General features: G+C 42.5%; 1 protein-coding gene across 1 annotated transcript; it reads right to left on the bottom strand.

Moving 5' to 3' along the window:
• Positions 1-1,488: 1,488 nt before the first annotated feature.
• Positions 1,489-22,704, bottom strand: LOC121531343 (alpha-2,8-sialyltransferase 8B-like). The gene is made up of 6 exons (XM_041836579.1): positions 22,346-22,704; positions 17,979-18,035; positions 15,540-15,683; positions 15,194-15,451; positions 5,424-5,717; positions 1,489-4,300 (listed from the first exon to the last, which is right to left on the bottom strand). The coding sequence occupies exons 1-6, from the start codon at positions 22,441-22,443 to the stop codon at positions 4,015-4,017; spliced, it is 1,137 nt and encodes a 378-aa protein (XP_041692513.1). The 5' UTR covers positions 22,444-22,704; the 3' UTR covers positions 1,489-4,014.
• Between the last annotated feature and the right edge of the window lie 3,739 nt (positions 22,705-26,443).

Raw genomic sequence — 26,443 nt, forward strand, 5'->3', positions numbered from 1 at the left:
TGACAGAATGAAAAGAAGGAAGCCTGTAGAGAATAAAAATATTCCAAAACATGCATCCTGCTTGCAATAAGGCACTAGTGTAAACATTTTTTTGCAAGGAAATGAACTTTTGTCCTGAATACAAAGCATTATGTTTATGGCAAATCCACTCTTAATATTTCCAGCATGGTGGTGGCTGCATCATGTTATGGGTATGCTTGTCATTGGCAAGGACTAGTGAGTTTTTTAGGATAAAAATAAAAGAAATAGAGCTAAGCACAGGCAACATCCTAGAGGAAAACCTGGTTCAGTCTGCTTTCCAACAGACACTGGGAGACAAATCCACCTTTCAGCAGGACAGTAAGCTAAAACGCAAGGCCAATTATACACTGGAGTTACTTACCAAGACGACATTACATTTTCCTGAGTGGCCTAGTTATAGTTTTGACATAAATCGATTTTTGAAAATCTATGGCAAGACTTGAAAATGGCTGTCTAGCAATGATCAACAACCAACTTGACAGAGCTTGAAGAATTTTTTAAAGAATAATGGGAAAATATTGTACAATCCAGGTTTGCAAAGCTCTTAAAGACTTACCCAGAAAGACTCACAGCTGTAATCGCTGTCAAAGATGATTCTAACATGTATTGACTCAGGGGGTTGAATACTTATCTAATCAAAATATATTAGTGTTTTATTTTCGGTCATATTTTTGGGTGGGAATTTTTCTTCCACTTCAACATTACAGAGTATTTTGTGTAGATCGTTGACAAAAAATGACAATTCAATTCATTTTAATCCCATTTTTAACACAACAAAATGTTGAAAAAGTCAAGGTGTGTGAATACTTTCTGGAGGCACTGTATAACAGAGGTGTGAATACTTTCTGGAGGCACTGTATAACAGAGGAATGTTCCCGCCGTGGAGGCAAACATTTTCTGTTTCTGGGAGAACACCAGCGTACTGAACATCTTGCCCAACCTTTGAAACGACTTTTAGAATTAAATATTACTTTCTTTAACACAGCTGCCTTGAGCTAGAGGTGCAGATAAACAGATGGTCATTCTGCAGACTACTAAATATATAATATAATAATAATATGCCATTTAACAGACGCTTTTATCCAAAGCGACTTACAGTCATGTGTGCATACATTTCTACGTATGGGTGGTCCCGGGGATCGAACCCACTACCCTGGCGTTACAAGCGCCATGCTCTACCATTTGAGCTACAGAGGACCACACACACATTCCATCTCAAACAATTCTAGGTCTTGCCTGCGTAACCAAGACGTTCACATTATTTGTTGATAACAAGTTGTCTGCCGATGATGTCCCATTGATGGAGATCAGAGGAGACTGGTGGGAAGAGTTATAGGAGGACGGGCTGATTGTAATGGCTGGAATGGAATAAATGGAACGGTAAAAACACATCAAACATATAGAAACCACATGTTTGACTCCGTTCCATTGATTCCATTCCAGCCATTACAATGAGCATGTCCTCCTATAGCGCATCCCACCAGCATCCTCTGATGGAGATATATTCTTCTTCAACACAATACTATAAAACATTATCACAGGAACAACATCCTACTTATTGATGGGTGGGACAAATAGTAAAACAACCATAAAACAAGCACAACCTTCTGAATATCTGCAAAGCATTAGCCAACGTCAACCCAAGGTCTTAAACACACCTATATTTGGAAATGGTCTTAAGAGGCAAATTCCTAAGGAGAAATTGTCAAACCCCCAGGGAACAGTTGAAGATCAGGAGTTTGCTGTTGGCTGTTCCTGTGTAAACAGCAGTGTGTGAACAGCTGGGTGTGTTCCCTGTCTGACTGTGTTATCGCTTAAACATTTTGCATTCCAGTTGAGTGCCTCTATTCTTCATTACTACAGTACACTGCCTCAGACAAAGCACTCTATGGAAACTAATAATAGCCAATGTTTGCCCTGGATGACTGGAGTCCCATGGCTTGAAGAGCTTCCTCTCATAAGCAACTGGTTGTTGCCTCTGTAGATCATCTGTAAGACCATTTAATAAGCTGTGAAGGTGCTGAAACATCTGTTTTTTCTTTTGGTTATTATTTTACTATCTTTTCCAACATTGGTGTTTTGACATCAGTGATTGCTGCATGCAGCTATTTCTTAACTCCAAGTTGAATTCAGTGGATACATTCAAAAGGCAAACACTACATTCAAAGACTCGTTATACATCACACCCCAAACAGTACAAGGAAAGAAATGCAATACTGTATTTCGTGACCTTGGGACTATAAGGTTCTATCTGATACTTTGGTAAAAAATGAGTTTTTCATCTTTAGGTGGTCCTTTACCTGTGAGAAATGTCAGATTTTTGAAAAAGTTAATTTATGATGAACAAACATTTAAAATCAAAGTTATATCTGCGCAAATACTTTTTAACTTGGTGCTATAAGGTTCTGTCTGCATTCCAATCACACAATGCTGGGTTGTCAATCAAAAATAATTGTATGTAAGGTGATATACTTATTGAGTCATGAAACAGGAAGATATCACAAACAGTTCTGAGATCTGGGACTTGAAAAATACTCATAATCTCAAAACTACATTTTGCAGATAGAACCTTGAAGTCCCAAGTTCTTGATTATTCATATCATAGTTTCCTGTCCTTTAAAAAAAATACTTTAATTTTTTTTTTATTGATAACTAGCAAGTAGTTTACTGACTTTGGGTGTCAGAGATTTGAAACATATATAAATGTACTCATCCACAGCTAAGCTTTAGCAATGTTGCTAGTTATCCATAGGATATTATCGCTTTAACAAATGTATGTTGAACATGAATTAATATATTTGATAATGTGATTAGAAAGGATGAAGGGTATTCTCTTTATTTAATGATTAAATATCTGTACTTTTCTATTAAAATTGAAATCATTTTAACATCCTGTGGCTCAACCCAGAATGACATTTCAGAGCCATAAGGTTCAATCTGCAATTGTGCCCACCTAAGAAAAACGGATTTACAAATGTCTTAGAATTGTGATACTCTGCACTTTAGGTACATTTAAGGTGAGGACCTTAATGGGTTCCGAAAGAAAATAATTCACTACAAAACATTTCTGAGATCTGGGATGTGAAAGCTTTAATGCTCAATATCTCAGAACTATGCTTTGCGCAGATATAACCTTATAGTCCCAAGGTCTCGATTTCCAAATACCACAAACCAGTTTCCCTGATGAAGAAGAAGTTAAGGCAAAAATAAGAAACTAGGCCTACACTATTAGGCTACTCTTTCAATAATACAATTCCCAATTTAAGGTGAGAGCTCACAAACCATCACACAGTAGCATGTAGTTGAACCCATGTTCACTAATAAACAAAATGTGGAAAACTAAATGTACTACTATTCATAATTTCCTTATGCAGAAGTGCTTCCATCTTGTGGCACAACCAGTGCCCTGCAGGCTGGTGCTCCTGCCTTGGATCTGTCTAATATGATGTCATGATGTCTCCAACAGTAGTGATGAAGTAGATTTATCATATAATTGAAAGGAATAATTACCAAAATATCAAGACAAACATTATTGATAACTTAGTAGTTAAATTCACATTCACAAAGCCCTTGGAGAAAGTTTTTATAAATGTTGTAATTACAAAAATTTTACATGACACACTCCATGTAAATGGAAAAAGTATTCTAGTTGAAAACAGCATATACCAACATAAATTAGTTTTTGTTTAACAAAGCAAAAAGTGTCTGTTTTAGGTATAATTTTCACAGGTTACTGTAGAAATGTTAAAAACTCTTCAGTGCTCATGTCTCTTGTAGGACAACAATGTCAGCCCAAATAAGACATGCAGTATCCTGCATACTGTCATTGAACTAAATTCACAGCTACATAAAAGTGTCCTATAACAGTTTCATACAGGAAGTATTTCCTCTGAGATGTCCGTGTCTGACAGACATCAACTGAGCAGGAGGTATTTTCCCAAAAGCGTAGGGGTCATTTTGTTGGAGACATACAGTACAGTCCTTGTTTTTAGATTACGTTCCTGCATCACAAGAGCCAGTGTGGAGCCGCAGCGCCCCCTGTCTGTGGAGTGAACTCAGGGTCCTGAACTCCAGTGGCATAGTGTGTGGACTGGCATGGGACGTGTACGTGTAGGTCAGAGTATCATAGTAGTGGTACTTCACTGGTTTCCCCTGTGAATCCTGAGGGAAAGGCCAGAAACCGTACAGGTGGATCTCCTCACAGAAGCGAGTGGCCATGGTGTACATCAGCAGACCAGTGGTGGGTCTCTTGATCTGGACGTTGTTGGTCAGCCAATACCTAAAGAATGGAGCAAGAGAGAGTTATATAACCTAGGTAAAGGTATTTAAAGGCACTGAAGAGTCACCTGACATCTGAAAAAAATACCTGAGAGGAAATCTTTGGAATGTTTGTTTTAGGCTAGAGCTATTTCTTCTCAGTGTTCAATATTTTCCTTCGTATCTGGAAAAAAAATCTACAGAACCTATGGAACTAGTGGACACTTGCACACACGCCAAGGTCCTATGACAGATAACACATAGCAGGAATACAATAGTATTAAAGACTGTCAAAGTCTGGTAGACTTTATCCCTGATAAAGAGGATGAGTGCATTGAAGCCAATATCCATTAGAAAGCACTGAACCCTCTGTATTCTTAGCACTTCAATGGCAGTCCACTCACCCTTGAATAAGCCCCTACAATAAGCACGCTTTCTCTCTCTATGTGGTGGCTTTCACTCAGATCTCTGGGTGGATGTATGCTGAGGCGCCAGTGGGCTCGAGTAGAGGAACTGAATTGTAATAAGACAGAGGGGTCTGGGGCCTGCAGTCACAAAGCAAGCCCCATCTGGTCCTCTCACTCACAGACCCCCAGCCCAGCACAGCACAGCACAGCCCAGCCCAGCCCAGTATGGCCTACCTTGACCTCTAGATACTCAGAGAGGAGCCCAGTGACCTAGCAGTGGACTAGGACTAGTAGGAGGTCAATGGTGGATCTATTTAAAGGGCATCTAGTACTCAGAGAAGCAGAAGCCCAGGGGAAAGTATTCAGTTTGGCATTTATCAAGCACCACTGTAGCTAAAGGTCATAGACATGCACTGCATTTCTATGAGCATTTTCCCTGCATTTCAAGTCATTTATTGCCCTTTCAGAGAAGATTCCAGGCTTTTTGTAGAAATACAGTACAAAAAATATCAGTACTGCTGGCTAACTGTCCTCCTTCTGCAAATTCAACAGCTGGCAGAGAGGCCAGCAGCAGTAAGTTAGTCACCAACGGCCTGTTGAGTAGCTCTAATACTCCCTTTAAAAATAGCAGGGGATCTGTGAACTGCTGCTTAATTTGTGCCTTCCAGGCCCTGGATTGTGGAGCTCACAGGTGTACAGACAGACTACGAGCTGCAGTGTAACAAAGAGCCCTCTTACCCTCTGACAGCATGGAGAAGGCGCAGTGAGGGGAAGGCGGTGTGCACATCCACTGTGTGCAGCAGGATGAGACGGATGGCCCACTCCACCCTCTCCTCCCCTCCCTTGGCCATGAAGGCTGGGATCCACAGTACGCTGCCGCTGAGGCCCCGGAGCCGCTGCAGGAAGCGCTCCCTCCACTCCTCGCTGGCCAGGTCCTGGAAGGCCCGCTGCACCACAGATGGGTTCATGGTCACCAGGTTGGTGCGCCGGCCCACGTCCCCAGCATACTCCTCCACTGGCGCCAGGTTACATCTGCAAAGATACATTTATCTAAATTACTCTAATATCATATAGTCCATTTGATTAGTCTTTCACAAATATTAAGGTCAAACCACAGAACTCATAAATTGGGCCAATCCTACTGTCGTCCATAAAGATTTGTAAACTCCACATACATTAATTTAGGTAGCTCTGACATTGTTCAACATGCATTAAGCACATACTCAGTCAGCTAAGAATAACCCTATACCAAACACACCTAGCTCATGGGTGCACTGCAACTCAAAACCCTAATGAATGTATTCCATGTGTCATCCTGCTATGTGTTGGTATGGTGTCCAAAGAAGGTTACTTGACTGACCTCAGTAAAAGTGATTACTATACAGTACCAATGCACAGAGAGATAATGATCAAAGAGGACATAAAATGTCCTGTATCTATAAAAAAATGTGTGGCTGTGTGAGAGCCAGAGTCAGGTTTAACTGAGCACTGCTGTGAGCAGAGGCATTATCTCCCTACCTGAATACCTCAGCAAATCCCTCATCACTCCCTCCCAGCTAACTGCCCCTGCTAAGCCATGTCTTTCTCTGCCAACCCATCCTGACCTGTCTTGCCATTGCCCTGTTGATCTGACACTCCAGCAGCAGGGGGGTTGGGGATTTACTCTTCCACCATGGAGGCATACAGTATGGCTCTGCATATCCAGACGGTAGATCAAGTTACACAAGGAGGATGGGGAAAAACACCATCCCAAGGTAATGAGGGACTTCAAATATCCCAATCTCATTACAGCAGTACAAATGTATCATCGAAAATCTACTGCCTTGCTACAGTATGGCAATTATTGTACAGGAATCAAAAGATACGAGATATACTATGATTCCACTTCCAAACGATCTGTGAAATAATGATATGGTTTCGCATATTTCCCAATTCCCATTAGTTCAGATACCTCTCTCCATCATTGATTTATGTCACGTGTCAAACTCATTCCACAACTGGGCCGAGTGTCTGCGGGTTTTCGCTCCTCCCTTGTACTTGATTGATTAATTAAGGTCAATAATTAGTAAGGAACTCCCTTCACCTGGTTGTCTAGGTCTTAATTGAAATGAAAAACCTAAAACCAGCCCTCCATGGAATGAGTTTGACACCCCTGATTTATGTGCTCTACCTTCTCATTACCCATACTCATGATGCAGTGGAGGCTCCTCAGAGGAGGAAAGGGAGGACCATCCTCCTCAGTGAATTATTATTTTAAAAAATTATAGTGAAACATAAAAAAATATATCATTTAAAAAACAATATTAAATATATTCACGTCACCATATAATTGATTAAAACACACTGTTTTGCAATGAAGGTGTACAGTACCCTCAGCAGCACTCTGTAGGGTAGCACCATGGTGTAGCCGGTGGACAGATAGCTCCTGTCCTCCTCTGGGTACATTGACTTCAATACAAAACCTAGGAGGCTCATGGTTCTCACCCCCTTCCATAGACTTACACAGTAATTATGACAACTTCCGGAGGAATTGACATGTTGTCCACCCACTCAAATGATCAGAAATTAATCTAGTACTGAAAGCATACGCTACAGCTAGCTAGCACTGCAGTGCATAAAATGGTGAGTAGTTGACTCAAAGAGAGAGAAAAACAATAGTAGAACAGTTTTTAACAAATTAATTTCTTCCAAAATTAAGGAGTAGCAAGAGCGAGAGATAGAGAGAGAGAGAGAGAGAGAGAGAGAGAGAGAGAGAGAGAGAGAGAGAGAGAGAGAGAGAGAGCTAGCTAGCTATATTTGGTTGTATTTTCTTAAATTTTCACTTTCACTTAGCTAGTGAATGCAGCTAACTAGTGTAGCCTACTCAAACACCCGGCTCAAACAGAGAGGGATGCTGTATTAGCTAGCTGGTTATGGCTATCCAAGTCAAGGTTGGCTTTTGATTTGATTAATTTATTGTCACCGGGGCCCGCCGGTGTAATTGCTAAACTGCTTTCTGACTGTACACTGTACTGCATGATTGTAGTGGGTTTACTAACGCATTTGTTATAGTATGTTCACTTTGATGTGACTACAATGTAGGCTGTGTGTAGCGATTAGCGGTCATGATATGAAGGTTTGGCTTCGAAATGCTTCTTTGCCTGGTCACAGAAAGCTGATGTGTTGTGCACTGAAGTCCACAAGCAAATGGAAAAGGTGAGAGGAGAGCGCGTAGATAGTTGCGAGAAGGAATTATATATACAAAGAGCAGTGATCATGCTGTTTTTATGTGGCTGCTATGAAAGTGAACTGTGTTTGCTTGTGATCAGGGGTGTATTCATTCTGCCGATTCTGTTGAAAAACGCTTCTTAAATGGAAGCAATTGGAACAAAATGGGGATAAACATACATTTGTCCAATAGAAACTCTAATTTGCAACTGTTGGACTTATGATTACACCCTAGATCAGCTAGATGCAGGCAATAGTGTGCAAGGCAGTATTGAATGTATCACAGTCTGTCACCTTGATTACTTAAAATTATCTCGACCTGTGCACCTACGTTGTAAACTTTCATTCATAGGCTAGGTTGTAGCAACCTCATGATGGGTACAGGGAAAATTGGAGTATGACGTAGTAGCCTAAACCTTTCGATGTTAGATTGAGCTGGGTGAATGGGATATGAATGACAGTCATCCAATATGCTGTAATAGAAATAAGGCCATGGTCTTAATTTTTTTAAATCATCCTCCCTCATTTCAAACACAGTTAGGCTGTCACACCCTGGCTCTGGGGACTCTATATGTTGAGCCAGGGTGTGTAGATTCTATGTGTTCTTGATCTGTGTTGTATATTCTATGTGTTCTATTTCTATGTTGGCCAGTGTGGTTCTCAATCAGAGGCAACGAGTGTCAGCTGTGGCTGGTTGTCTCTGATTGGGAACCACATTTAAACAGGCTGTTTTCCCACAATAGTTGTGGGATCTTGTTCCTTTTGGTGTGTTCCGTGTTTGTTGTGTTTAACATAGGACGTCACGTTATCGTTTGTTGTTTTGTTGTTCGTTGTTCGTGCATTCATTAAATAAAGAAGTATGTTCGTTCATCACGCTGCGCCTTGGTCTACTCAGTTCAACGATCGTGACAGAAGATCCCACCATACCAGGACCAAGCAGCGTGTCCAGGAGCAGGCAGCCTGGACATGGGAGGAAGCGCCGGGAAAGGAGCTGGAGAGGTTGGCGATGGCCCAGGTGGGCAAAGTGTGGTCCTGGGAGGACATGCTCGGGGGAAAAGGGCCATGGGCTAAGGTTAAGGCCCTGGCGAGAGAGGAGCAACGGCGTCAACAGTGTCGTCGTCGGACGGACGAGAGGCAACCCCAAAACTTTTTTAGGGGGGGGGCACACGGCATGGGCGACTGGGCAGCAGGAGGCTCCCACAGGGCGAATTGGGAGATTAGGAGAGGAGGCCACCGGGTTTGGGGGGCCAGAAGGCAGGTTGGCGGAGCCTGGATGGAGAGCAGAGCCAACTCCCCGTACTCAGGCATGGCAGCATGAGACTGGGCAGGTTCCGCGGTATGCGGAGCTGCGGACTGTGCCACGAGTGGTCCGGCATAGTCCGGTACGTCCTGTGCGAGCACCCAGCACGTGTCGTGTGAAGGTGGGCATGCAGCCAGGACGGAGTGTGCCGGCTCAGCGCTCGTGGCCTCCAGTGCCTCTCCTCGGTCCCGGAAATCCTGCGCCAGTGTCACGTGCTGTTATGCCAGTACGGGTACACAGCCCTGTACGTCCTGTGCTGATGCCTCACACAGAGTGTGTGAAGGTAGGCATTCAGCCAGGACGGGTTGTGGCAGCTCTTCACTCCAGGCCTCCTATCCATCTCCACAGCCCGGCCCGGCCTGTTCCTGCTCCTCGCACCAAGCCTCCGGTGCGCATCGCCAGCCCAGCCCGGCCTGTTCCTGCCACTCGCACCAAGCCTACGGTGCGCGTCGCCAGCCCGGCCCGGCCTGTTTCTGCCACTCGCACCAAGCCTACGGTGCGCGTCGCCAGCCCGGCCCGGCCTGTTCCTGCCACTCGCACCAAGCCTACGGTGCGCGTCGCCAGCCCGGCCCGGCCTGTTCCTGCCACTCGCACCAAGCCTACGGTGCGCGTCGCCAGCCCGGCCCGGCCTGTTCCTGCCACTCGCACCAAGCCTACGGTGCGCGTCGCCAGCCCGGCCCGGCCTGTTCCTGCCACTCGCACCAAGCCTACGGTGCGCGTCGCCAGCCCGGCCCGGCCTGTTCCTGCCACTCGCACCAAGCCTACAGTGTGCGTCGCCAGCCCGGCCCGGCCTGTTCCTGCCACTCGCACCAAGCCTACGGTGCGCGTCGCCAGCCCGGCCCGGCCTGTTCCTGCCACTCGCACCAAGCCAGGGGTGCGAGTCGTCAGCCCGGTAAGGCCCGTTCCTGCTCCACGCACCAAGCCAGGGGTGCGAGTCGTCAGCCCGGTAAGGCCCGTTCCTGCTCCACGCACCAAGCCAGGGGTGCGAGTCGTCAGCCCGGTCCGGCCCGTTCCTGCTCCACGCACCAAGCCAGGGGTGCGCATCGTCAGCCCGGTCCGGCCCGTTGCTGCTCCACGCTCCAAGCCAGGGGTGCGCATCGTCAGCCCGGTCCGGCCCGTTCCTGCTCCACGCACCAAGCCAGGGGTGTGCGTCGTCAGTCCGGCACAACCCGTGCCTGGGTCACCGGTGCCTGGTCAGGTACCGGTCAGCTGCTCCACACCGGAGCTTAAGCAATCCGCTCCTACGATGTCCAGTCCAGCTCCAGCCAGCGGGGCCAGACCGGACCAGGGGCGCTACGGGGGGATTATTGGAGGGTGGTGGGCAAGCCCGTAGCCGGAACCACCTCCGAGGAGGAATGCCCACCCAGCCCTCCCCTGTTTGGTTTAGGTTGAGGCACGGTTGCAGTCCGCGCCTTTGGGGTGGGGGGTACTGTCACACCCTGGCTCTGGGGACTCTATATGTTGAGCCAGGGTGTGTAGATTCTATGTGTTCTTGTTCTGTGTTGTATATTCTATGTGTTCTATTTCTATGTTGGCCAGTGTGGTTCTCAATCAGAGGCAACGAGTGTCAGCTGTGGCTGGTTGTCTCTGATTGGGAACCACATTTAAACAGGCTGTTTTCCCACAATAGTTGTGGGATCTTGTTCCTTTTGGTGTGTTCCGTGTTTGTTGTGTTTAACATAGGACGTCACGTTATCGTTTGTTGTTTTGTTGTTCGTGCATTCATTAAATAAAGAAGTATGTTCGTTCATCACGCTGCGCCTTGGTCTACTCAGTTCAACGATCGTGACACAGGCAACCTTGGATTTCTTCCACCATAACATCTGTAGTTGTAACATTGCTATGCATAGCTGTACTTTCTCTGTTGCTATACTGACAGACAAAGCAGTGATATAGCAATAAATAACCCACTCACAGAAAGCTGTTTGCTGACACACTAGCACAGAGCAGCATTGACGGATGGTTGCAGATAGACATTCTCCCCTGGTAAATGAGTGTAGCAGTCCTAGGAATAAACGGCAGTGCTTCTCTAAAGCACCTCATTAGATTTCGGGTGGATAGCAGTAGCTTTTGAAAATGTCACATTTACCCAGCAGGTATTTAATTGCTGTAAGTATTGCTGTTCATTTCTAAAAGTAGCAGGCATTTCAAAGGTGTGGAGAATATGTGTTCTAGTGCAGTGGCATTGATTCATCAAGGTAAAGTATTTGTGAAATCTAAGGGACTGTGCTTACATAAAGGTTATGAGTATAAAGATGTATAGTGCTTTTATACATTCCTATCCTGAATATTCCACTGTATATTTAGTGATAAATTAACTCATAATTAACTTTTATACACAGCAAATTGGCCCGTGTTACCTAGTGTTGATTTTTCAGTGTAACATTTCTAGTGTTGATTCAGGTGTTAAATTAAGTTAAGACTCATTCATGTAAAAGAATCCCAGTGTTGATGTTAATAACCAGTGTTAAACCAAAACCACGCCTATCATATTTACCAGAATGCTCTATTGCAGGTAGATTTTTTAGAATTGTTTGTTTCAATATCTATGTTTTTGCATGTACATTGATTGATTAATTAATCTTATGCCTCTCAAATATAAATAACATACATTTTTCTAAACAAATCCCCCCCAGTTTTATCATTGGAATGTGATACAAAACGAGGCAACGGTGTGCTTTAGGATCATGCGGACGCCTCCGAGCGGTCGGGTAGGCTGTTTGTTTGGAGTGTTTGTCCGACTTTAAAAAATTATATATATATATATATATATATCATAATATTTATGTCCCCCCACTTCTAAAACCAAAGATCAGGGTTGGGTTATAAAGATATATCAGAAACTTTGAACATCCCACAGAGCACCATTAAATCCATTATTAAAAAATGGAAAGAATATGGCACCACAACAAACCTGCCAAGAGAGGGCCGCCCACCAAAACTCACGGACCAGGCAAGGAGGGCATTAATCAGAGAGGCAACAAAGAGACCAAAGATAACCCTGAAGGAGCTGCAAAGCTCCACAGCGGAGATTGGAGTATCAGTCCATAGGACCACTTTAAGCTGTACACTCCACAGAGCTGGGCTTTACGGAAGAGTGGCCAGAAAAAAGCCATTGCTTAAAGAAAAAAATAAGCAAACACGTTTGGTGTTCGCCAAAAGCCATGTGGGACACTCCCCAAACATATGGAATAAGTTACTCTGGTCAGATGAGACTAAAATTGAGCTTTTTGGCCATCAAGGAAAACGCTGTGTCTCGCGCAAACCCAACAGCACTCATAACCCCGAGAACATCATCCCCACAGTGAAGCATGGTGGTGGCAGCATCATGCTGTGGAGATGTTTTTCATCGGCAGGGACTGGGAAACTGGTCAGAATTGAAGGAATGATGGATGGTGTTAAATACAGGGAAATTCTTGAGGGAAACCTGTTTCAGTCTTCCAGAGATTTGAGACTGGGACAGAGGTTCACCTTCCAGCAGGACAATGACCCTAAGCATACTGCTAAAGCAACACTCGAGTGGTTTAAGGGGAAACATTTAAATGTCTTGGAATGGCCTAGTCAAAGCCCAGACCTCAATCCAATTGAGAATCTGTGGTATGACTTAAAGATTGCTGTACACCAGCAGAACCCATCCAACTTGAAGGAGCTGGAGCAGTTATGCCTTGAAGAATGGGCAGAAATCCCAGTGGCTAGATGTGCCAAGCTTATAGAGACATACCCCAAGATACTTGCAGCTGTAATTGCTGCAAAAGGTGGCTCTACAAAGTCGGGTGAATAGTTATGCATGCACAAGTTTTCTGTTTTTTTTTGGTCTTATTTCTTGTTTGTTTCACAATAAAAAGTATTTTGCATCTTCAAAGTGGTAGGCATGTTGTGTAAATCAAATGATACAAACCCCCCAAAAATCTATTTTAATTCCAGGTTGTAAGGCAACAAAATAGGAAAAATGCCAAGAGGGGTGAATACTTTCGCTTCTCAAGCCAGTTGATGTACCCTGTAGCTCAGTTGGTAGAGCATGGCGCTTGCAACGGCAGGGTTGTGGGTTAGTTTCCCACGGGGGCCAATATGAAAATGTATGCACTCACTAACTGTAAGTCGCTCTGGATAAGAGTGTCTGCTAAATGACTAAAATGTAAATGTAAAATATATGGGTAAGATATTCTAGCAAGCTACATTTTCAGATATTACACGTTTCTAATTTTGACAGAAAGTGGTTTCATTTCAAGTTAAAGTGCACTGTTAGCTAGCTAACATTAGCTGGCTGGCTCACTAGCTAACGTTATGTGTATGATCTTATTATTTGTATCTCAGAGCCATTTGCTTTGCTAGATATAGCCTAATGTTAGCTAGCTAACATTGAACATGGTTGGTTAGCTACCTGCAGATTCATGCAGGGTAGTAACGTCATGAGTTGGGATTATGGTTCATTGTTTACCTAGCTAGCTACATGTTTTAACAAAAGACTCCACTATGCAAGTATCCATTTCAATAGAATGCCACTGCGACAACTGTTGATAGATGTAGCTGGTAAATTCGCTCTGGCTATCTACTCCAATTTCAGAGCATGGGTAAGATAGTCTAGCTAGCTACATTTTCAGATATTACACGTTTCTAATTTTGACAGAAAGTCATTTTAATTTCAAGTTAAAGTGTACTGTTAGCTAGCTAGCTAACGTTAGCTGGCTAGCTTGCTAGCTAGTGTCATGGGTATGATCTTATTATTCGTATCTCAGAGCCATTTGCTTTGCTAGTTATAGCCTAATGTTAGCTAGCTAACATTGAATCTGGTTGGTTAACTACCTGCAGATTCATGCAGGGTAGTAACATCATGAGTTGGTATTATGCTTCATTGTTTACCTAGCTAGCTAGCTACATGTTTTAACCAAAGACTCCACTATGCAAGTATCCATTTCAATAGAATGCCACTGCGACAACTGTTGATAGATGTAGCTGGTAAATTCGCTCTGGCTATCTACTCCAATTTCAGAGCATGGGTAAGATAGTCTAGCTAGCTAAATTTTTAGATATTACACTTTTCTAATTTTGGCAAGGCTCTGTGGGAAATATGCAAATAAGGCTTTACAGTAAGCAGTTTGTTTAATTTAACACTGAAAAGTGAGGACCCATATAGACACTGGACTAGTGTTGAATTTAACACTGGAGGATGAAGGGGAGGAGACAGGTTAAAGAAGGATTTTTAAGCCTTAAGACAATTAAGACATGGATTGTGTGTGTGCCATTCAGAGGGTGAATGGGCAAGACAAAAGCTGTAAGTGCCTTTGAACGGGGTATGGTAGTAGGTGCCAGGCGTACTGGTTTGAGTGTGTCAAGAACTGCAACTCTGCTGGGGTTTTCACGCTCAACAGTTTCCTGTGTGTATCAAAGAATGGTCCACCACCCAAAGGACATCCAGCCAACTTGACACAACTGTGGGAAGCATTGGAGTCAACATGGGCCAGCATCCCTGTGGAACGCTTTTGACACCTTGTAGAGTCCATGCCCTGACTAATTGAGGCTGTTCTGAGGGCAAAAGGTTTTGTTTTGTACACTCAGTGTATATAATGTAGGTATTCCTCTTGTCCAGATAGGATAGGGCAGTGTGCAGTGCAATGGTGATTGTGTTGTCCGTAGATCTGTTGGGCCGATATGGGAATTGTAGTGGGTCTAGGGTGTTGGGTAAGGTGGAGGTGATATGATCCTTAACTAGCCTCTCAAAGCACTTCATGATGATAGAAGTGAGTGCTCCAGGGTATAGTCATTTAGTTCAGTTACCTTTGCTTTCTTGGGTACAGGAACAATGGTGAACATCTTGAAGCAAGTGGGGACAACAGACTGAGATATGGAGAGATTGAACATGTCCGTAAACACTCCAGCCAGCTGGTTTGTACATGCTCTGAGGACGCGGCTTGGGATACTGTCTGGGCCGGCAGCCTTGCGAGAGTTAACATGCTTAAATGACTTACTCACGTCGGCCACGGAGAACGAGAGCACACCTTACCTGATAACAAAGTCATAGGAGTCTATCTCTGGCCCACAGCTGCTGTTGAGTAGGATCCCAGAGTTCCCTACGATGGCACAGCGCCTGTGGTGCTGGTTCTTCATGGGGGACACAGTGGGCAGCAACCGGTACAGGTTCTCTGAGATGTTGGTAGTGCTCTGACGGTCAAAGATGTAGTGGATGACATCTCCAGGTTTCAATGTTCCCTTCAGAATAGAGATGTCCCTCTCTGGGTCGAAGAACCTCAGGATGTTCTTCCTATAGAAGAAAATAAGTTATCCATGAGGGAATACCTAGCTTAGAGGAGTGTGAGACCTGATGGAAACCAATGCAGAGGTAGGCCTACCTGATGAGGTTGGAGAGGCTCCTGTTGAACGTCCAGTTATCTGAAGAGAGCTTGGTGGTATTATTTGAGTATGAAGGAGAAGCAGGGCTCTTGTCCCCTCCTTCACTGACTAACGGTTTAGGATTGGCCTTCACTGCTACATTTCTATGACAGGACAGAGAGGCATCCATCCTAAATTAAAGGCAACATGACTTTGATAGATGTGATATAAGAATGAATGTCATCACTTAAAAAAGCAGTGTGACTGAACAACCATGTCCTCTGTGTAAAGCCATCCAATGTGTAATGAAAGCCCTATAGTCCATTTCATTACATCATTAATGAGACTTATTTTCTATCATTTTTAAACTGAACAAAAATATAAACACAACATGTAAAGTGTTGGTCCCATGTTTCATGAGCTGAAATAAAGATCCCAGAAATGTTCCATAAGCACAAAAAGCTTATTTCTCTCAAATGTTGTGCACAAATTCGTTTACATCCCTGTTAGTGAACATTTCTCCATTGCCAAGATAATTCATCCACCTGACAGTTGTGGCATATCAAGAAGCTGATTAAACAGCATGATCATTACACAGGTGCACCTTGTGCTGGGGACAATAAAAGGCCACTCTAAAATGTGCAGTTTTGTCACACAACACAATGCCACAGATGTCTCAAGTTTTGAGGGAGTATGCAATTGGCATGCTGACTGCAGGAATGTCCACCTGAGCTGTTGCCAGAGAATGTAATGTTCATTTCTTACCATAAGTCGCCTCCAACGTCATTTTAGAGAATTTGGCAGTACGTCCAACTGGCCTCACAACTGCATACCACGTGTATGGCATCGTGTGGGTGAGCGGTTTGCTGATGTCAACGTTGTGAACAGAGTGCCCCATGGTGGCGGTGGGGTTATGGTATGGGCAGGCATAAGCTACGGACAACGAACACAATTGCATTTTATCAATGGCAATTTGAATGTACAGAGATACCGTGACGAGATCCTGAGGCCCATTGTCGTGCCATTCATCTGCCACCATCACCTCATGTTTCAGCATGATAATGCACAGCCCCATGTCACAAGGATCTGTACACAATTCCTGGAAGCTGAAAATGTCTCAGTTCTTCCATGGCCTGCATACTCACCAGACATGTCACCCATTGAGCATGTTTGGGATAAGCTGGATCGATGTGTACAACAGCATGTCCCAGTTCCTGCCAATATCTGAAATGGGTTTCCATGGCCGAGCAACCGCACACAAGCCTAAGATCACCATGCGCAATGCCCAGCGTTGGCTGGAGTGGCCATTGGACTCTAGAGCAGTCAAACCACGTTCTCTGGAGTGGTGAATCACGCTTCACCATCTGGCAGTCCAACGGATGAATCTGGGTTTGGCGGATGCCAGGAGAACGATACCTGCCCGAATGCATAATGCCAACTGTAAAGTTTGGTGGAGGAGGAATAATGGTCTGGGGCTATTTTTCATGGTTCAAGCTAGGCCCCTTAGTTACAGTGAAGGGAAGTCTTAACGCTACAGCATACAATGTCATTCTAGACGATTCTGTGCTTCCAACTTTGTGGCAACAGTTTGGGGAAGGCCCTTTCCTGTTTCAGCATGTCAATGCCCCCGTGCACAAAGCGAGGTCCATACAGAAATGGTTTGTCGAGATCGGTGTGAAAGAACTTGATTGGCCTGCACATAACCCTGACCTCAACCCCGAATTAGAACTCTGACTGCGAGCAAGGCTTAATCGCCCAACATCAGTGCCCGACCTCACTAATGCTCTTGTGGCTGAATGGAAGCAAGTCCCCGCAGCAATGTTCCAACATCTAGTGGAAAGCCTTCCCAGAAGAGTGAAGGCTGTTATAGTAGCAAAGGGGGGGACCAACTCCATATTAATGCCCATGAATTTGGAATGAGATGTTCGATGAGCAGGTGTCTACTTACTTTTGGTCATGTAGTGTATCTGTGACCACCAGATGTATATCTGTATTCCCAGTCATGTGAAATACATAGATTAGGGCCTTATGAATTTATTTCAATTGACTGATTTCCTTATATGAACTAACTGAAATTGTTGCATGTTGCGTTTATATTTTTGTTCAGTATACATCAGAGATTGTACATCAATTGTGTGATTTATCAATTATTTCAAATAGATACACACAATTCTGTAATCCATGCACCTTTCCCAAATCTCATAGGTCTTACATGTTTCTATGGAAACAAGCAATTTAATGTTTTTTATTCAGGTTCTTTCTCTTGCTTTAGGCCAAAACCCAATCATAGGGTAATGAGATTGCTGATATGTTCATGTGTATTAAGTCTGTTCATTATTTTACATGTCTGCAAGCATATGAGCTCTGATAGATAGCAAATAAAAGGCTAGAATAACTGAATTGATGAGTATTACAAAACCTGAAGGCAATGGAAGAAGGGGCAGACCAGCCTGACAAACCTGTTGGGCTTGGGAATGAGGCTGTGCAAGTACAATTTTCTGGAACCTCCAATATTCCTAGACCAAGAAAAAAGTAATTATAGCCACCATCAGAATAATTCATAATATTGTTTGTATGTGTAAGTTTTGTATTGCTTAAAAAATATTTTAAAAACTGTACAAAAAATAATATTTTATAATATTCTTGTCAGATGAATGGAATTGTGCAGAACATGAAGAGTGAGGGCAAGAGGTGGTTTAATCAAATTCCAGGCATCACATATATAACTCAAGCTGTCAGAATATGGTATATGGCTACGCTCTTAATGTGTATTTAGATGAGCAGTAGGCTCATCACGTTGACGTGAACATGAAGGACAAGAGCATGCATCAAAACGTAGTCAGACCGTGAAACAGAACAGCCATTACATTGATATAACGCTCGAAAAATGTGCGCTGAAGGCCATGCTTGTCATTAAAGAGGCATGTAAGCCAATGTGTCATATGATCCCTGGTAGGGAAAAAACAGGACATGCCAACTGATCTACCAATCTGACTGTTACCGGTGCTTGTGAATCTGGATAAAAAGGTGTAGTTGGTCAACATCCTCTACAAATCCTGTATAGAGTAACCTGAATGGTATATAATCTGTACACTATGAGTAGCATGGACTACTGTTCAAGATATACAACATTAGATACATCATCATTGCCTTTTATGACCACAATCTCAATGTAATAAAGAAAAGACAGAAAAATCTCATTACATATCTGTTTCAAAAACCCAACTCTCACGGGGTGTGTAAAACTATAAAGCTCCAGAAAATCAATTAGAGCAAGCACACAGTACCATAATACTACGGCTCCATTATTTGGAAGGTGCAAATGGAGAGTGAAAATCCCAATTAGGTATGTGCAATTGCATCTTGTGTCAGATATTACAGAGGCAAGGACAATCACTAATATACCAGGCAGCAGAACAGGAGCCAAGAGCATTCAATCTGCTGAAATGATGGTGACAGCTGTGATAGCTGTGCTATCCAGGGAGCAACACAGCTATTCTATTGTTCTTGGAGTGGAGATATGTACTAATATAGGCAAGCTCCTTCATGAAACATTTGTAATTCATAGGTTATTACAATGTAATTACCATATAAACATGATTATTTTTGAGTAATTACCACCATCATTTCGTTAATAAGTACCTGGTCATTTCTGTACCGTAAGACAAAGTGCTACAGTACCAACTGTTCCAGCTGCTTAACATTTACAGCTATAAGAATCTTGAGACTTGTGCTATCATTCTCTCCAGCCCCAGAAGTCTCCAAGGCAGAACTGTTTGCAGCGCATGTATCTTCCAAGCTTCAAGAGTTGTATTTGTGTAATAGAGGATTTCTGCTGCAGGGCTCAATTATGTCTGGAGAAAGGCAAACTGTTTCTTCTGTCACTAGTCTGTTGCTCTCTCAGTAGCAAATCAAACAGTAATCTCCTATCCACACAGCCACCCACCAAACAGCCCTCTACCATGACATGACTGGAGCTGGAGTGCAAACAGGATACACTGAAGTGTGGAACAAAACCACCAAGCGCATGCCATTTTTCATGAAGCCCTGGGGTGCCTCAGCTCAGCCTGATGATGCTATTGATTCAAGGTTTGATGTGGAAAGAAACAGGGCTTCCAATTATTGTACTGGTTCCTTTTGATACAGTGGTCTGTTCTATTGTGTTAGTACCTCTTCTAAAACCGTGACTATACACACTGTTTTTATTATGAAAATGCAATAGAATTAGAGCAAAATCCAGTTGACACAGCTGTTAAAGAGTACAGTATTCTTCACTGAAGAGAGCTAACAGTGTAGAGTTACAACTGAAACGAAGCCAAGGCTAGGTCCAAAAGGCTCCTCAACAGCTTCTACCCCCAAGCTACAGTGGGGGAAAAAAGTATTTAGTCAGCCACCAATTGTGCAAGTTCTCCCACTTAAAAAAGATGAGAGAGGCCTGTAATTTTCATCATAGGTACACGTCAACTATGACAGACAAATTGAGGGAAAAAAATCCAGAAAATCACATTGTAGGATTTTTAATGAATTTATTTGCAAATTATGGTGGAAAATAAGTATTTGGTCACCTACAAACAAGCAAGATTTCTGTCTCTCACAGACCTGTAACTTCTTCTTTAAGAGGCTCCTCTGTCCTCCACTTGTTACCTGTATTAATGGCACCTGTTTGAACTTGTTATCAGTATAAAAGACACCTGTCCACAACCTCAAACAGTCACACTCCAAACTCCACTATGGCCAAGACCAAAGAGCTGTCAAAGGACACCAGAAACAAAATTGTAGACCTGCACCAGGCTGGGAAGACTTAATCTGCAATAGGTAAGCAGCTTGGTTTGAAGAAATCAACTGTGGGAGCAATTATTAGGAAATGGAAGACATACAAGACCACTGATAATCTCCCTCGATCTGGAGCTCCACGCAAGATCTCACCCCGTGGGGTCAAAATGATCACAAGAACGGTGAGCAAAAATCCCAGAACCACACGGGGGGACCTAGTGAATGACCTGCAGAGAGCTGGGACCAAAGTAACAAAGCCTACCATCAGTAACACACTACGCCGCCAGGGACTCAAATCCTGCAGTGCAAGACGTGTCCCCCTGCTTAAGCCAGTACATGTCCAGGCCCGTCTGAAGTTTGCTAGAGTGCATTTGGATGATCCAGAAGAGGATTGGGAGAATGTCATATGGTCAGATGAAACCAAAATATAACTTTTTGGTAAAAACTCAACTCGTCGTGTTTGGAGGACAAAGAATGCTGAGTTGCATCCAAAGAACACCATACCTACTGTGAAGCATGGGGGTGGAAACATCATGCTTTGGGGCTGTTTTTCTGCAAAGGGACCAGGACGACTGATCCGTGTAAAGGAAAGAATGAATGGGGCCATGTATCGTGAGATTTTGAGTGAAAACCTCCTTCCATCAGCAAGGGCATTGAAGATGAAATGTGGCTGGGTCTTTCAGCATGACAATGATCCCAAACACACCGCCCAGGCAACGAAGGAGTGGCTTCGTAAGAAGCATTTCAAGGTCCTGGAGTGGCCTAGCCAGTCTCCAGATCTCAACCCCATAGAAAATCTTTGGAGGGGAGTTGAAAGTCCGTGTTGCCCAGCGACAGCCCCAAAACATCACTGCTCTAGAGGAGATCTGCATGGAGGAATGGGCCAAAATACCAGCAACAGTGTGTGAAAACCTTGTGAAGACTTACAGAAAACCTTTGACCTGTGTCATTGCCAACAAAGGGTATATAACAAAGTATTGAGAAACTTTTGTTATTGACCAAATACTTATTTTCCACCATAATTTGCAAATAAATTCATTAAAAATCCTACAATGTGATTTTCTGGATTTTTTTTCTCATTTTGTCTGTTATACTTGACGTGTACCTATGATGAAAATTACAGGCCTCTCTCATCTTTTTAAGTGGGAGAACTTGCACAATTGGTGGCTGACTAAATACTTGTTTTCCCCACTGTATAAGACTGCTGAACAATTAATCAAATGGCTACCCGGATTATTTACATTGACCCCCTCCCCCCCTTTTGTTTTTACACTGCTGCTACCCACTGTTTATTATCTATGCATAGTCACTTTACCCCTACCTACATGTACAAATTACCTCGACTAACCTGTACGCCTGCATATTGACTCGGTACCGGTACCCCCTGTATATAGCCTCGTTATTGTTATGTAATTTTAATGTGTTACTTTTTATTTTATTTTATTTTTTACTTTAGTTTATTTAGTAAATATTTTCTTAACTCTATTTCTTGAACTGCATTGTTGGTTAAGGGCTTGTAAGTAAGCATTTCAGGATAAGGTCTACACCTGTAGTTTTCGGCGCATGTGACAAATAACATTTGATTTGATTTGAAACTATCTGATTACCAGTACATTGTCCCCCTACATGGAACACAAGAGTTCTACCTGGAACCAAAAGGGTTCTACCTGGAACCAAAAAGGGTTCTTCAAAGGGTTATCCTATGGGGACAGCCGAAGAACCCTTTTAGGTTCTAGATTGCACCTTTTTTTCTAAGAGTGTAGATGTACAGTAAAGGAATAGGAGTAGAACGAATGAATAAATGCACAGGGGTTTGTAACCTTGAAATGGACAAAACATGTATTCAGCCTACATACATCCTACTGGAGAAATGTAAGAGTGCTCAACATCTTCTAAAGTTCTAAACTGAATGAGTGAAGATAACGCAGAATCTAACAATTTTAACATGAACATAAGATAATTATATTTATTTGAGTAATGCATTTTCACAACTAGATAACACGTAAAACAAAATGCATGAACAAATCGAATCAGAAACCCCCGCTCTACTTACGCAATTTCTTCTTCGACTTCAGCAATATCAGCAATGATCAGAAATATTACCAGCACTGTTACAATTCCAAACATCAATGTTCGGAATTCTAACTGCATGACTGAGAAGGTTGCAGAACTAATCGAAGCTACACTCAAAAATCCAAATCGATTGAATATATGATCCTTTTAATCACTGACATTGATAGATAGTACGCAATTAAACTCAAATATGTCAACCAATATTCTTCAATGTTCATTTTAAACGAAGACCATTTGTCTAGTAACAAATTCCAGGTTCATGTCCTTTTATAACGTTTTCTTCTCTCTCCCTTTTTTCCCCAAAAGCAGCGGCACTGTTTTCATTCTCACCTCCATTCCCCCAGTCAAACTTTCAAAGCTTGTGCTTGAAACTACATTGGGATTGAAATCCGAGCAATTTGGAAAATACTTCAAGCTTAAAGGTACAGCACGCTTTATGGCTTTCTACAGTAGGGTAGGCTATAGCTGCTCTTGGAGGCTTAGGCTGCTATAATTGGCTACTATCTATTACCTTTGTCTGATCGTCATTGAATTGGGATTGACTATTGTTGCAGGACTGAAAACCAGGTTCAAGGGACCACCTGGCATTATTAGGCTACCATATGTCATCAAATTAATATTAATTGTCTATATTTAACCATTCATCATATAAATAGCATAGACACAGAATCATATAATCTGTCATTGCTGCCTTTGTGAGGTTAGGTTTGTTGAGATAATGTTTTAAAAAACAAATGTTGTATCATAAAGATGTTTATTGGGTAGCATTCTGGTGTCAGCATATCATAAATTATCCTTTGTATAGCTGGTTGTCCTTTCTGAGTCTGATTACTCTCCTCGCTCCAATGCAAAACCTTTCAGCTTTCAACTTAATGGTTGTCCTGTCTTATTTATAGGCATGTTGAGTCAGTGAAAATTTAGTTTGTCAGGCAGATGGATGGGTGAGTGATTGAAGACCTAAGAGAGGAATTAACTAGCGCCAGTTCTCAGTTAAAAAACATTTACATATACTGTACATTTTGTCACTTTATTGGCTCATCATACTGGTACACTGGTACATATACCAATGGTGCTCTTTCAGCACAGCATTCCAATAAATCTGTCTAGTGACATTGGAAATGGATTGCTCCATTAAACCTTTTAAGGATTTTGTTGCATGGAGTGTCATGGGTTGTGTGTGGTAGTGGTACTGAGGTAAATGCATATGATTTTTCTTCAACTGTGAATCAGATCACATGTGCACATCCCACAAAGTATTTCTAAAAGACAGAAAAAGCTTCTCCAAACTATTCTCCCTTTTCAGCATTTTGATATCAGCAGACAGGCTGTCAATACTGCACCACCTCAGTTTCTCTGACAGGTTTTGCTTCAAGTCCACCACTTTGAACACAAACAATATAAGATATTCGAACCGGGGGACTACAAAAATGTTATCTGTTGTCTGTTATGCAGTGGGAATAACAACACTGACCTTGATTTAAAGTCAGTCATAAAATAAAATACCCATCTCCATATATTTATATTTCAAGATTATTTTTACATGGCTGCACAAACCGTCTCCCTGTCCACTGCACTGTCCACTCAGTAGTGCTGTATTTCGGCCTCAGCTGAGCTCCTTTAAACACATAGATTTTCCTTTGTACTTGCTAATTTTGCAATTTGTTTGCCATGTGTCCTTGATAAAAATAGCCTTTATTCCAATGCATTAGATTTATCTGTTGATTTATCATTGTTTGCTTTTGTCAGTCAGCTGCATCTCAACACAGTCAGATATTGTTCACAGCAGTGGCGTGTATTCATGGATGCCAAGGGAAGCCAGGCTTCCCCAAAAAAATAAACCAAAAAATAATAATAACATTAAACAATTGATCTTTCTCTCTGTGTTTCATAATTTTTCTTCAATTCACAAGAGGCTGAATGTATCTCACAGGAGAAACCATCCGAGCAAGCGAAACAGCGCCCCTCTGTCTCTCTACGTGTAGGCCAGGGTTCTTCAATTCCGGTCCTGGAGGGCCGAAACACCTCTGTTTTTCATCCCCTCCTTCTAATCAGGGGCTAATTCAGACCTGGGACACCAGGTGAGTGCAATTAACTACCAGGTAGAAATAAAAAACAGAAGTGTTTCGGCCCTCCAGGACCGGAATTGAAGAACCCTGGTGTAGGCCATCTATCTGATGCTGTCTGGTCCAAACAAGATTGACATTGTTGCCACCCGTAGCATTGAAGGCAAGGGAAGCCAGCGAGCATTTGTCCTCCTTTGACAAAAAAAGTATAAAAAATTAGCCAATCTGCGTTGAGCTAAACTGAGCGAGCTCAACAGTGAATGGTCCTGGTGCACCCAAAACAGTGTCAAGGGAAGCCAGCTTGGATTTGGCATCACTCCTATCAAAACCTATTGAAGCATATGTCATTGACAGAAGAACTTTAATTGTTGCATTTCGTGGTCTTGTTGTCCTCCAGTGGCTAGCTAGCCAGCTAGCTAAAATTGTCCCTTTCCTAAATTAGCCATGGATGGAAATAGGGATTTAGACTTGTGGTTTTACTTAATTCTCTGTATTGGCCAATTATTATAACGCTGATTCTGACCCAACCATTAATTCATACATTGTTGTGCCCCTGGCCCGAAAGGATGGAAGTTCAATATGGAGAACAGAAAGAAAAAGCCATATCTCAGACTGCCCATCTTAGTCTTTTATTTTTATTGGCCAGTCTGAGATATGGCTTTTTCTTTGCAACTCTGCCTAGAAGGTCAGCATTCTGGAGTCACCTCTTCACTGTTGACGTTGAGACTGGTGTTTTGCGGGTACTATTTAATGAAGCTGCCAGTTGAGGACCTTTTCCATTTCCAGCTACAATAGCCATTTACAACATTAACAATGTCTACACTGTATTTCTGATCAATTCTATGTTATCTTAATGGACCAAAAAATTGCTTTTCTTTCGAAAACAAGGATATTTCTAAGTGACTCCAAACTTTTGAACGGTAGTGTAGGTTGTAATATGGCTTTTTATGTGGGGGGCTTGGCTTCCCCAGTGAATTTACCCACGCACTGATACTGGTTCACAGTATATTTTCTGGGCCATATCTCAGCTAAGCAAACCTCTCTGAATCAATCTGTGACCTCTACAGTAAGACAATTAACATCAACCTCTCGTTCTCCTCTAAATGTCACCCAGTCAAGCTCCATTGGGCTAGAATATTAATATTCCTTTGAATATGAATGCATGGATTTAAGTGTGATGCTAAAAATGGTAGTTCCATCTTACTTACAGTTTCAAACTGTCATGTTTTATGATGCTGTGTTTGATTCACAAGGTGAAGCATTCATTAGTTTGACAGCACCGGATGGGACGAACAAGCCTGGAGACAGGAGGCTTGTCATGCATGGATGTTACTTTCAGAATACGATTTTTTAAAAGAATGATAATTGTATTTGTAGGGCTTTGGTGTGATCAGCATTCTAAGTGTGATACATTTCGAGGAGTGTGTTTGTAATTGAGGTGCCTCTGATGCTGGAACCAATTGGCATACATGAGCATCTCTCCTTTGTTGAAGCGTCTCGCTGTGCTGTCTGACATGATGATGGCTAAAACCAACGGTGGAAGACAATGCTGGGAGAAATGGCACAAGGGCTTTAAAGGACTCCCAGGAAATCTTTTACATCAACAATGGGTTGGAATTAGCAAAAAGTAGATTTTTCTTAGAGCAGCAATCAGTTGCTTTTAGCAGTGAACTCCAAGTTGAGAATATGATGATTGTTGTACAAGGTAATGCACTGTGAGTGCACTCCCATACCTCTTGACATTTGTCCTGTATGTTCAGAAATATTTTGAAGCTCTTACAAATGGTAATTACGGAGTGATATTTGATTACAAGAACACTTGTCATAACAGAAAATACTTGTCATATTAACAACATCATTAATTATTGTCATTATAAGATCAAAATATATGTTTTAAGATGTATTTATGTGTAGAAAATAATGGAAACCTACGCTTTGTAATATTGTAGTAATTGTTAGTATTTGAAGAATATCTTAAAGTTTAAATGGAATAGGTATTTTTATTTTATATTTTT

The sequence above is a fragment of the Coregonus clupeaformis genome, chromosome 19 (assembly GCF_020615455.1).
Source record: "Coregonus clupeaformis isolate EN_2021a chromosome 19, ASM2061545v1, whole genome shotgun sequence".
Lineage (NCBI taxonomy): Eukaryota > Metazoa > Chordata > Actinopteri > Salmoniformes > Salmonidae > Coregonus > Coregonus clupeaformis.